Source organism: Euprymna scolopes, chromosome 10 (assembly GCF_053919585.1).
Source record: "Euprymna scolopes isolate OS-2025 chromosome 10, ASM5391958v1, whole genome shotgun sequence".
Classification (NCBI taxonomy): Eukaryota; Metazoa; Mollusca; class Cephalopoda; order Sepiida; family Sepiolidae; genus Euprymna; species Euprymna scolopes.
Genome location: NC_136491.1, coordinates 41,631,352 through 41,645,696, shown reverse-complemented (window position 1 = coordinate 41,645,696; position 14,345 = coordinate 41,631,352). Strand labels below are relative to the sequence as shown.

General features: G+C 31.8%; 1 protein-coding gene across 3 annotated transcripts in view; it reads left to right on the top strand.

The window, feature by feature from the left end:
* Positions 1–14,345, top strand: part of LOC145285935 (E3 ubiquitin-protein ligase PPP1R11-like) — a 162,646-nt gene that overhangs the window by 54,685 nt on the left and 93,616 nt on the right. For 2 of the 3 annotated variants that reach the window (XM_080134440.1, XM_080134439.1), the window contains 2 exons: positions 3,210–3,338; positions 12,390–12,643. In XM_080134440.1, the coding sequence (XP_079990566.1) occupies positions 3,210–3,338; positions 12,390–12,511 (251 nt within the window). In that variant the 3' untranslated portion in view covers positions 12,512–12,643. Of the gene's footprint in view, positions 1–3,209; positions 3,339–12,389; positions 12,644–14,345 lie in introns of those variants that run through there. The other variant, XM_080134442.1, reaches the window with a different exon arrangement.

The following is a 14,345-nucleotide window of genomic DNA, read 5'->3' as shown; positions in this document are numbered from 1 at the left end:
TTGAGCAGATTTGCCGTTTAGTTGTACAAATATCCTCAAACCAGGTAATCACTAAAAGGGATTTTTAAAAGTCGTCACCTGTATCGAGCAAAAGTTTAAAACCACCGATTATATGCCAGCCTACATCATGGTAACATATATTGAGTGAGTTCCTAACAGTATTTTTAGTTTAAACTCATTTTCCCAAAATTTCCCCAAACTTAACGTGTTCGATACAGTCTGCCGCCATTTGTATTTTTCAGATATACCGATAAACATTGAATGTTTTTGAACCGATTATACATTACATAAAAACACTAAAATCTTATCCAGTTAGGTAGAACACTTACTTTTCTTGCCTTTGATAACATTTATTTGTTATATATTTATTTTTTGACAACTTCTTTGTATCTGTGTTTAGTAATATAAACCCTTTTCATTTAATGTAACGTTTAGTCGGCTTGAAAAACAGTGTTTATTGGTGTATTTGAAAGCTACAAATGGTGGTGGACACTGTTGATTACTTTAAGTTAGAGAAAGTGAGTTAAAACTAAAAAAACTATACAAAATACTGTCAGAAACCTATCCATTATGCCAGCCTATGTCATGGTAACATATGTTCGGTGAGTTTCAGACACTGTTTTGTATAGTTTTTAGTTTTCAACTTACTTTCCCAAACTTAACGTATTCAACAGAATTCGCGACCATTTCTGTTTTTTGAGCCAATTAAACATTTTACATTACATAAAAACACTAAACAATTATCCAAGTAGATAGAAACGTAAATTACCTTACCTTTGCTTTCATTTATTTGTTTTTGGACGACTTTTTCGAATATTAATTACTAAATCACATTTTTTAAAACAACAAAAAAAAAAAGCAAGTGTTTCAACATTTTTGCTACGTTCGGCTTCATCCACTGATTGTTGGTCAAGTCCAAAACATGAATGATTAACAGAAACTCTCGAGGATCCAGATCAAATTCTGCAAGAGTACCATTTTTTTCAGTTTCGCCTTCTTTTTCACTTTTTGCAGTGGATTGTTGTACTAATATAAGAAACATGCATTTTCTCTTTTATTAAATTTTTCCATTACACCAAATTGAGCCACTGCAACGCGTGGCAGGGTACAGCTAGTTTAAAAATAAATTCACAGAAGAAATTGCATATAAAAAATTCAATGGAGAGTAAAATTTAGATAAAAAAAAACTTTTTTTTTTATTAATAAAAATAAAGTCATTATGTGCAAATAATTTCTCAAAAGTAACCCATGTTTACTCACTTGAAATCCATTGCACATTGATGATTTTTTTATCATTTTTATTCTGAAATTTATAAGACATTTTATAGTTTTCTTTCTCTTATATTCGTTCTGAGGTGGGGAGCATGCATAAAATAGTTATGATTTTGATTATTTGCAAAAAAAAATTAGTACGAAAAATATTTGTTTGATGCTAGGTTGCTGCCATGTCTTGATTTCTTTTGACTGTTCTTATTTTTCTGCCTTGACAAGTTAAGTCCATTTTGAACAGTTTCATTTATTTCATTTTATTTTTTTCATCAACACTATAATTTTTAATTTTTTTCATCAACACTATAATTTTTAATTTTTTTCATCAACGCTATAATTTTAAAATTTTTTCATCAACACTATAATTTTTAATTTTTTTCATCAACACTATAATTTTTAATTTTTTTCATCAACACTATAATTTTTAAATTTTTTCATCAACACTATAATTTTTAATTTTTTTCATCAACACTATAATTTTTAATTTTTTTCATCAACACTATAATTTTTAAATTTTTTCATCAACACTATAATTTTTAAATTTTTTCATCAACACTATAATTTTTAAATTTTTTCATCAACACTATAATTTTTAATTTTTTTCATCAACACTATAATTTTTAATTTTTTTCATCAACACTATAATTTTTAATTTTTTTCATCAACACTATAATTTTTAATTTTTTTCATCAACACTATAATTTTTAATTTTTTTCATCAACACTATAATTTTTAAATTTTTTCATCAACACTATAATTTTTAATTTTTTTCATCAACACTATAATTTTTAAATTTTTTCATCAACACTATAATTTTTAAATTTTTTCATCAACACTATAATTTTTAAATTTTTTCATCAACACTATAATTTTTAATTTTTTTCATCAACACTATAATTTTTAAATTTTTTCATCAACACTATAATTTTTAAATTTTTTCATCAACACTATAATTTTTAATTTTTTTCATCAACACTATAATTTTTAATTTTTTTCATCAACACTATAATTTTTAAATTTTTTCATCAACACTATAATTTTTAAATTTTTTCATCAACACTATAATTTTTAATTTTTTTCATCAACACTATAATTTTTAATTTTTTTCATCAACACTATAATTTTTAAATTTTTTCATCAACACTATAATTTTTAAATTTTTTCATCAACACTATAATTTTTAAATTTTTTCATCAACACTATAATTTTTAAATTATTTCATCAACACTATAATTTTTAAATTTTTTCATCAACACTATAATTTTTAAATTTTTTCATCAACACTATAATTTTTAAATTATTTCATCAACACTATAATTTTTAAATTTTTTCATCAACACTATAATTTTTAAATTCTTTCATCAACACTATAATTTTTAAATTTTTTCATCAACACTATAATTTTTAAATTTTTTCATCAACACTATAATTTTTAAATTTTTTCATCAACACTATAATTTTTAAATTTTTTCATCAACACTATAATTTTTAATTTTTTTCATCAACACTATAATTTTTAAATTTTTTCATCAACACTATAATTTTTAAATTTTTTCATCAACACTATAATTTTTAAATTTTCACTTGTTTGGTGTTCAGATTGTCTATTTTTCTTGACTTCCTATTTCTGCTCGGCAAACAGAACGAAGGTGACAAGCAAGATATGATCCCTTTTGATTAATAATTGCTTTTCTTTTTCTTTCTGATAATGTGAAAGACCCCTCCCCTTCCTCTATGTTAAGAATGGCTTTATTGTTTACATGATCATGTCTAATTATTTAGCTAAATGGACAACACAAAAAAAAAAAAATAAGTAAAAAAAAAAGAATAGGCAATCTTGACTATAACAAACCTTGTTTAGTAGTTCTTTTGTTATCATAAATACGATTAAAACTATTTTTTTTTTTTTCAAAAAAGTTGTTATTTGTGTTTGTTTTTAGGTTGTTGTGTCTATGAGAAACCACGAGTATTTGGGGAATCCTCATCAGAAGATGATTCGGATGAATGTGACAGTTGCCGTGGTCACAAACCCAATTGTTACAAGCAAGATGACTCGGAGAGCAAAACAAGTAATTTTAAAAGCATCTTTTATTGGAACCTTTTTTTTTTAAATGAGTAATTTGGATATTTCTTTTGCAGACGATTATTCTCGTCCTCATAGTTGTTGTTATTTCACCATGTTTTTGGCCAACTATTCCTCTAGCTTTTGTCAGGTTATTAACCATGACGGAATAGGAATGTTGAATCCTCTGGCCAGCTTTGGATAGGATTGAAACCGCTATCTTCAGACTTTATTGATTGAGATTGTCGGACTGACTTCCTCATCTTGGTTGTTATTGTCACAACGTTTCGGCCGTTTTGCCCTCCAGCCTTTGTCAGGTGTTTTGTATCGAACTGGGGAACCGTTTGTTAGGAGTCTCGAACCCAATCCTTTATTATTATTATTATGGGGGTACCGTGTTCGGACTCCAGCTAGGCTTCCCCAGTTCGATACAAAACACCTGATGAAGGCCGGAGGGCAAAACGGCCGAAACGTTGTGACAATAACAACCAAGATGAGGAAGTCAGTCCGACAATCTCAATCAATGAAAACACCTCATCTCAAAAATACAGACAATTTCAGACTTTATCTTTAATCTCTACAGTTGCAGGTGAGCATTCATTGAAGATAGTGGTTTCAATCCTACACAAAAAACCGGCCAGAGAATTAGTTGGTCGAAACATGGTGAGATGACAACAACTATGGAAGGCAGTAATTACTTGGATACAGTAAAGAGACTCAACATTCCTATCCTGTTGCAGTTAACCACCTGACGAAGGGCAGAGGATGAGTTTGCCGAAACGTGATGAAACAATAACTATAAAGATGGGGATAACAGTCTGAAAATACATAAAAATCATTCTTATTTTTATGTCTATTTATACAACAATTTATGTAAAAAATAATATATATATGCATATGTTTTTATATTTGTATGTACACGATGCACTTCTAAAGTAATTACGCTCTATTGGTAGGGGAGCCACAAATTTGTTGGCTGCAACCCCATGCAGAGAGGCACCCTCTCTGACAAAAATGAGGCCACCTGTTGGCTGAGGTTGGCAACCAACCTTGTGACGCCATAGAACAGGTCTTTGTTGCTAGGCATTTGTCCACTTTTGGCCATTACTTTGGCTAGGCAAAAGGTCGAAGAGAACCGACCTGATTAATCGGCTGTCCATGTCATGCCCTAGTATCTATAAATTCGTCCCAAACAGTGTTATTCAATCTGATTGTTCAAACATTCAAAACCTTGTTTCTCGTTTTTATTTTTCTCACCAAACAGATATTAGAATGGTGATTGCTGAGGGGTCGATCATGTTCAGAACAATGATTTCCAATGCCAAAAAGTAATTTTTTTTCTGAGAGTTGTGCTTCTCTTTCTCAGTAGAATTCCCTTCTAAAAGTAATGTTCCCACTTTCTCTGTAAAATTTCCATCAACGAGCAATGCATTCTATGAGCACAAAATGATTATCCTACCTATAAAATTATCTTAAAAACTTTATTTGGCATTAAATAACCCATAGATGGTTGATATGCTTAAAGCAAATATCAGAAAGTAATTATCAGATCACTATGAATTTTAGAACACGGTTGCTCGGAATAAGGGTGGATAATGTGAGCTATATTTACTTTTGTACAAAGTGGGTAAAGAGGGGTGGTAGCCCTTCATGAAAACTCAGAAACCACTGATCTTTGTAAAATTTTAACAATAAATATTAGGCATCAATAAATATTTTACAAATTTCAGTTTCTTTGAAAAGGCTTTTAGAAGTCATAAAAATAATAGGTACAACCTCTCAGTTTAAAATTCAAATATTTCAGATTTACATTAAATTTAATCCATGGTCATAAGACATCAACTAAGCAAATTCTGGATTTCTATTTTTTTTTTAAGCATTAAACTTAAGCCTAAAATTTTTTGACATTTTCTACAATCAAAATCATGTAATGGATTTTGATAAAAATTTGAATAAGATTTTTAGACATAAGGTTTGGTATCATATTTTGATTTTAATCTTAGTAAGGTGACATAAGTGTTAAAAAGGTTTCTGTTCAGAGAATTAATTTAAAACTTCTTGAGGCTTGAAGATTTTGTAATTGGTTTTGATGGCCATATTGTATTTTTTACATTTTACGAAAACTGTTCAAGGACAAGAACTCCACACTAACCTAAATATAAGTAACTAATCCTTAATCATAAATATCTACTGAACAGCTTGATGATTCAAAACAATGTTGGTCTTCCACACAGCTGCCAGATAATGTGCCAATGTTCGAATCTGCATCAAATATGTGTCTATATAACTTGGCTATTTTTGGCCAGGTTTTAAACAACTTTTGATTTATTATTTTTTTCACTAAAACATTACTTTCTAATTAATATCTATACTTATCTGTATTTATACTGTAGATTGCAATTAAATGGAAGTTATTATCTCCACCTGCTTCATATAACTTTCTCTCTCGCAAGGACAATATGTAACTTTTTATACTCCGACAGCATGATGTGTCTGTTCTGAATTTTAAGTTTTATTGTACCATCTTCAGTAGTCTTATTGTACTATATATAATTTTTTTTTTATTGTACTATATAAAGCCTGTATTATATGTAGACAGATGTATCAGTTTCAGATGAACACAAAGGAAGGAACCATATCAACAGTAAAAGCTTTGACTTGTACATCTGCTATTTAAAGTCGGAGGAAAGATAGTTTTTCACAGACGCTACAATTGTACAATAGTGTCATAAATCAATGCAGAGGGCACAAAATGCTGCCATAGATTGGAAGTTTTCTAATGGGCTGTGGATTACGATTCTTTTTCAATTCACTTTCTAAGAAAGACTGTTTAGTATCATTATATATATTTTGTTTTTAATGTTTTTAAGATCGCATAAAAGTGGTGAAACTGTTCTATTCAGAGAATTTTAAACAGATTGCCTATCAAGAGACCAAGTAGAAGCATAGTTGATAGTAAGGAGCTTATCTTCTTGGATGGTGAACTTTATTATGTTTTAATTTTTAAAAAAATTTTTGTTTTTGTTTTAGAGGTTCAAGCATCTGAACAGACCTCTTCACTTCACTGGAGAATCAAAAGCCAGATGTGTTTTGTTCTCTTTGTCTAGTGGATGTTGGATATGTCTCGTATATTCTGAACATAAATTAGGCAGGGAGGTCTTCAGACATTTCTCAAGACAGGTTGAATAATCCTATCTGTAACGTTGTCCCCATTCTTTTATTGATCCACAAATGTGAAAGGTATTGCAATAGAAACAAAGAATAGAAAACAAGGATTTTTTTTTATAGCTTATTTGCATTCACTGCTGTTCATTTACCTGATCCCTCTCTTCCAAGGAATCTTTTTCATAATGTGCAATAATGGAAATGCAGAGTCATTCTGTGTATATGTTTTTATATGGTTGAGTTTTTGGACTTTAACTAACACAGCAATTCAAAAGCGCATTATCAAATTCTCTTCACTAATCTTCACGTTTTGGAGGTGGCTACATTTTAAAACGTATCATTCTCTTGCTCGCAAGAGTTAACTCTCTTTCCAAATCTCACCCCAGAAAAATGTGATCTCACCAATTCTCATGAATTGGAAGTCCCGCTACGGGTGTCTGCACCTGTTAATCTTTTTGATGTGACCTCATGAACTCTTCCTATCACACCAGCCATCTGCGGCTGTGTTTGCAATAAATTTTCAATCCAGTGAATTCTCAAACTAAAATGGAGCCTGTTTATAAATCTATATACTAGCTAAAACTGTTAGTCTGCTAACATAGGGTCTCATTATATAACATTTATATTTTTATCTCTTCTGTATAATAATCAGATAGGTTGTTAGATGGAGTATTGTTTCCACATTTCGGGAGATACCTTGACTTCACATAATACAAAATTGATTTTGAAATCTAGTAGATGTCCTCTTTCGTTCTTTACAGCTTCTTTCTCACAGGAGAGACATTGCTAGAGACACTATCATTATTTGCGTGGTAGGTACTCGACTAAGCTCCAATATCTGGTTCTCATGTAACATCACGTGCTACCTGACTTGACAGATTGCCGACCTCAAAGTTGTATGCCGCAGTTTGTTCTCCATTGTCTTATGGCTGTATCATCATAGTCTTCCACACTGGTGGCCGTTGAGAGGAGCACACAGGTTTACAAGCATAAAAATGAAATAAAACACAGGAAAAACAAACAAAAAAACCACAGACTCCAATATTATGAATATTGTTGCACTCTGAGAGTGTTTGTGACACCCTCGACCTTCTAAATACTAAGTTTCACATATACATCTACTATTGAAATTGGGTTTGTCAGTCAGTGGATCAATTCCTCTTCTCTGAGCCACAATCTGTGTTCAGCTGCATCCACCTCACAACTATTGTCAAGTGTAACTGTTGCATATTGAAGGGGACACGTACTGGGTTTTAGTTAAAATCAAAATAATTAGGGTCGAATATAATTATTATTGAAAGAGAATGCTGGAATCGAACGTAGTTATCAAAAGTTAAAATGAATACACATTGTTAGCTAGATACAATTCAAGGAATGCAGTGAATTATCCATTGTAGTGAATAATAATCTAGAATCTAGGAATCTCTACAGTGTAGAGGTGGGATTTTGTAGCTTGTTAGGTTAGTCGGGAGTATTTACATCAAGAGGGTACAAGGATATGAAGACAATCATGTTGTAATCAGCAGTGAAGCAGCGTTAGAATTATGATTGAGAGATGAATATTATGAAAGGATTGAGACTGATTAATAGAATAAACTAAGTTTGGTTACTTGTGGGATCGTTCATGACAGGAATCTATTGACGTTGAATTTGAAGACGACTATGTAATCTGCAGGGAAGCAGTCCCGTTGTAATGTGTTCCACAGATGGGAAGTCCTTGCGAAAAAGTTCTGTCACAAGGTAGACATTAATAAGTGAAGCCTGCATGGTCCCCCATGAGTGCACAGTGAACAAGGCATAAAAAAATGATGATGTTCAGCATTCCCCCTCCCCCATTTAGCCCCCAAAGTCTCCAAGGAACACCAAATCCTGGTGAAAATGAACAAATAGTGCAGTTTTAGGCCTTAACATATGTAAATTTGAGTTCTGCACCAAGCAAAAAAGGAAATGACTAAGTCCATCATTTGCAACACCCCCTCCCCCCCAAAAAAAAAATTTAGCCCCCAAAGTACCCAAGGCCTTAACATATTTAAATTTGAGTTCAGCACCATGCAAAATGGCTAAATAGTCAGACACAGAGAATTTTGAACAAATATGGTAAAATAGTCCCAAAAATGGAGTGTTTTTATTAGCCCTAAAAGAGCCCCAAGAGTTATCGTGAAATATAGACAAACAAAATTATATAGAAATCAGTTAGTAACAACTTTTCAGAAAGTTTTATAAAAATCCAATTTTTAATAAGCACAAAAGTGTCAATTTTAGCCATTTTAACTCAAAAGGCACACCTAGGGGTCCCATCGGAGTTTTGCCGGAAAATCCATTCTGGTACTTTTTTACTTATATGAAGTTTAATGTTTGTGCAAAATTTCAAAACATTCCAAGGCGTAGTTATTGAGAAAAGTGCAGATGGATAAACGGACAAGTGTGAATTTACAGGTCCATCCCCCTTTTGTCGGTTTTCAGAAGATAATAAAGACTAGTAGGACCTGTGAAAATTTCATGGACTGAGAAATATATTCATTCAATAAATATGTTTTCATAAAGCTGGTATTTTTCTGGATAGTTTTTTTTTTTTTTTTTTTTACAGAAAAACTAACACTGCACAGCAAATGTGAGTTTATTAATATTTCTATAAAAATGGTCTCCATTGTATTTTAAATATAGAACTTACCTAAGTGAGATAAATTAATAAGTACTAGTAAATGCTCAGAAAGTAATATTGTGCTACATAGTTCAATACAAATAATAAAATGATATTGTAAGAGACAATCTTTAATTTACTCCTTCAGTCCAACACCTCTTGGCAGACAATGTTCCTTTTTTTTGCCGTTTCTTTTGAACGTTCCCTTTTTAACGTAACATTTCACTGACTTTCTTTGAAGAACCACTGCATGTTGAAATTACAAGTTCTTCCCTCACACCATCACAACAATGCTCATATATTATAACTTGACACTATTCTCTAGTGTCTAAGGTCTCTCTGTACAGGAATTAGTCAGGCCAACATGGCATGAGGATGCTTTTCTCTACAAGTAGACGTTGACTAAATATTCAACGTCACATAGTATTTGCAGCCCAAATAAGATCTCCTTGATAAGGCTAACACAGACTGGCTTTTATGAAAAACTAGCCCGGGTGTTTGGAGGTGTGTATTGAGCAAAAAAAAAAAAAAGTAGTAGAAGGCAGGCAGGCTTGAACCCATACCGCAAAGAAGAAAAAGAATGTAAAAAAAAAAGTGATGTCTTTGCCGTTGCATCCATGACCAAACCGGAAGTGGCGAAGGTTTAAATTAAGGCTAGTCAATTGAAAAGAGGAGATGACTTTCGAAAATATCGGCAAAAACAACGACCCCTCCTTGTAGAAAAGTGCCCATTGAGGGGAAGGAATTAATGTTTTTAGCCAATTTTTTTTATATTTGTCGTATGAAGGGTCGTGTTTCAAAACGATATTGATCTCGGAAAAATCTGTCGTCTCTGTCAAAAGTTTTAGGCAGACATACAAAGAAAGTGAAAAAAACCCTGACATCTAACTCGCTCGGCCAGGAGGGGAGAGGAAGTGAAAACTTAATTTAACATCTATAAAGTAAAATTGACAAGTGCGAGAATTTAATAAGGTCAAATACCACGCGACTTAATTTTTGCGCTGCAAGCCAGTTTCTGCGTATTTGTTTGTTTCCCCCGCCAAATGAATAGCAATTGTCTGATATGACGGGTTTTTTTCCCCAGCATTGATCAAACCTTATTTGCTTTCTGGACGTCTCGGCACATAGGGCCAAGAACACAAATTCGTTTTCATAGTTTCACTTTTTTCATACTGAAAAGCCAAAGACACAAGTGTGGGCCAATAAATATGGCGAGAATCACGCATAAAAGTTGCCCAAATTAAAGATACATACCGAGTCGTTTTGTAAATCTTAGATATTATCATCTTGGTAGCATATAAAAAGTTATAAGAATGAGCGACCAACCCAAGAACCAGCCCGAAAAAAGCCTTTGTCGAACATACACCAAAAATGCACACACTAACACACATTTTGCCTTTTATATATATAGATACTAGCGGGGGTACCTGGCATTGCCCGGGTGTTTATTTGTGTGTGTCTGTGTGTGTGTGTGTGTGTTGGAGCGGGTGGGTGGGGGGTAAATCAAAACAAAAGAATAAGCCAAGTAATAACCCTGTTTAAATATTATATAAAAAAAACAATATTAAAACTTCTTAAAATCGTTGCCTGGGTGTTTGTGTCGGCAGGGGGTAAAAAGTTTTGGTAGGTAGGTAGATAGTGTGAAAAAAACGTGACACGTTAACTACTTGCAAGAAAGAGTAACTGAAACACTGAATTTATTTAAGTATTAAGAATTGACAGGTGCCCGCACTTAATGACTTAATGAGGTCAAATATTAGTAGCGGAGTTAACTTTTACTGCAGGGCAGTTTTTTTGAGTTCGCTTACCCAACTTTGGCTGGTTTTGTTTCCCCAAGATGTTGGGGGGGGGGAAACCAGCTCCCCACAAAAAGGGGATTGTCCAAATTGAATAGCAATTGTCTGATATAAGGAGAAACTCCGCATTGATCAAAGCTGATTGCTTTCTGGACGTTTGCCGGGAACAATGCCAGCTTCGAATTAGTTTCGCTTTTATACGAAAAAGCCGAATCAACACGCGGTGATTGAAAAAATCTCGAAAATAGTGCGTAAAAGTCCGGCAAATTAAAGATAGACTTGACTCCTGTTCTTAAGTCGCAGATATTATGATTTAGATAGCATATAAAAAGTTTTAAAAAGGTGTGAGCTGACCGATCGCCCCCCCCCCCCCCCGGACATACACAAAAGTGCACACACTAACACACATTTTGCCTTTTATACATATATATATACATATATATATATATATATATATATATTAGTGTGCGTGGAGATAACTCCAATAGAGTGCTTGATTATTACGAAAAATAAAAAAAAAATAAAAGTGTAATACTTATTTATATACATGTGTCACAGAAGATGAAAACAACATTAGTATCTTCAGTTCAAATCCATTTACAGATACTCTTTGTTTGGATTTGAAACTGGCGGTACTGGTGCTATTCTGATTTTATGTAATGTGTTTGTGTACACCCTTTGTCAAAAATGATGAAAAAAAAAAAAAATTATGATTTGCCCACATGCGCACTAATAACGTCTCTGATAGAACTAGTTTATTTTTATTTTTTTCTTCACTCCAAACAAGGTGTATTGCCACGGGGACGTAAAGGACTACTAATTGGGATTATGTCTAACAGGGAATTGTGGGAAACTGAACAGTAAGGTGCCTGTTCACATTACATTTAAACTTCTGCATGTTAGTACAGACAGGAGAGCAGGAAACAAGGAGGTAATTCCAAAGTCTAGCAGTTTGATGGGAAAAAACTATTGAGATAGAATACTTTTTCAGCGTCTACACCTTAATAGTGTATGGGTGGAATTTTGCTGCTTGATGTATTAGTTGGTAGACAAGTGCTATGACTCCATCAGAGTATATTTCATTAAAGTATTTCTAAAACAGACACAGGGATGCAACATTGTGACGATGGGACAGTTTGTAGTTAGCGAAAAGATTTTTTTTTTCTGAATTTATTTCAGATTGTGGTGGAAGGGTTATCTAATTGGTTATTTTCTTTTCCCCGTCTAAACATTTTAAATAGTTTCATTTGGCAGTATTTTACTCTAACTTTTGTGTGACAACAAATAAATGCACTTTGAGCTTTATTATAGAGTGGAGGATTTATTTAGAGACTTTTTTTAAATCTGGTAGAAATTTTCATTTTTTTTTTTTTTCTATTATCATATCATTTTTATATTGATTTAAATCTTACTCATGATTTAAGCCTTTTAGAAAAGTTTTATTTTGTTTTTGCAGATCATGAACCAAGTGGTAGTGAAGGGGGAGGTGGACACGATCCTGATGATGATGGTAATCCACATAGTCCTTCCGGAAGTGATGCTAATGAGGGTGGGGCAGTTGGTGGCACCTTCATTTGAAACTGGTGTTATGGCTTAAAAATTGAAGGATCCTTTCTCAATTTTACTGACTATATTTTTTTTTCCTCAGTCACTCTGTACAGACCAATTCTTTCTTGTGCTCAACTCCTATATTCACACTCTTGTCTCCCCACCCCCACGTTATCCTGACATCCAGGCAGTCAGTGAGCCAATGATCAAGGCTTGCCGCCACTCTTTAACTACACTTTAAAAAATAAAAAAAAAACCTGTGGCTGCTCTTCATCGTTGGCTTGCTTTTTTTTTTTCTTTTTCTTTCATGGAATTGAGAAATTCAAGATGGCAGCAAGTACTTGAGTGAATTTAATTGACTTGGTCAAATAATTATGTTTGACAATGAAGAAGACATGATAAAACAGAAACATTAAGATTGTTTGAAGACTTTGTACTTTTGTCTTAGTTTATATATATATATATATATATATATATATATATATATATATAATGTGGTAAAAAGCGACAAAAGTCAAATGAATAAAATATTTGACAATTTCATAAAGAATGAAACAAGGGCATTAAAAGTTTTATTTTTGTCTTTCAGATAAATCTAAATTTTTTTATTTTATGTAATTTCTAAGTTTTCATTTGATTTCCCCCTACCCTGCTTTATTTATTTTATTTGTAAATTCTTTATGCCGTATCCAAAACTTTAAAAAAAAAAATGAGTTCTATATTAAATAACAAAAATAAAGAAAATTGTGTATGATGTACGTACCTGAGACAAAACGAAAATATCATATTCCTAAGAGTACATAAATTGATTTAATAGTTTTATTTTTAGATAAAAAAATCAAATCTTATGAGTAACTAAAGAGCAACTCTCTTTCATGTCCTTTTAAAAAATAACCTCAAGAAATATAGAGAGATAATTCAACAATTCAAACTTGCAAAATTTATGCCCTAATATCTACAAAGTCTCATTAATCACAGAAAAAAGACTTTCTTTATAAAAATAAAACTACTTGATCAATTGATATGATTTTTGGAATATGATATTTTCTTTTCATCATGGGTATGTACGTCATACAGATTTGTCGATATTTTTATTTTTTAATATAGATGGAATTCTGGACAAAAAATGTTTTAATCATTCAAATCACATGATTAAACCCTTTATGATTGAGATTTTTTTTTTTTTACATTGATAGTTGAACTTCACAATAACTTTGGTAGACATGTGAACCACTCAAACTGTGCCATATGTCACAAGATATCTTTGAGGCTAGCAATTTATAATGGTTTAATTTATAAAATGTTTAATTATTTTTAAAGTTAATATTTTAAAATTATCTTGCATGCTGTAAAAAGTAAACAAAAAGACAACCCCCACACACACCCCGAAGAAAAACATATCCAAAACGCCTCAAATAAACTCTAAATATTTTTGTGTAAATTATTAAAAACATTTTGTAACATAACTGTAACAATAAAATGATCATTATCTCTATTAATTAAAAATAAATTTAGAAAAACAGTTTTGTTCTTGGAGATTTTTGCTATGTCTATTACCAATGGTGATTTGGTATCTGTTTGAAGCCGGACTATATGCTATTATAATTCTCTCTCTCTCTCTCTTAGAAATTTTTCTATTTTTAAAACTATATGAAAAAAAAAGCAAACTTTTAGCCCTAAGTTCTTTATTGGAAAACTCTTTTGCTGGTAAGTCAATTAGTATTTGTTTCTGAATGCTGTGTAGGATATATATATATATATTCTGTGATCATGATACTATACTCCTTGGCATTATATCCTTTTTTTTTCTTTTGGTGTTAGGAGTCATTATCTGTCTATTCTGTTTTCATGAGACCATCTTCCA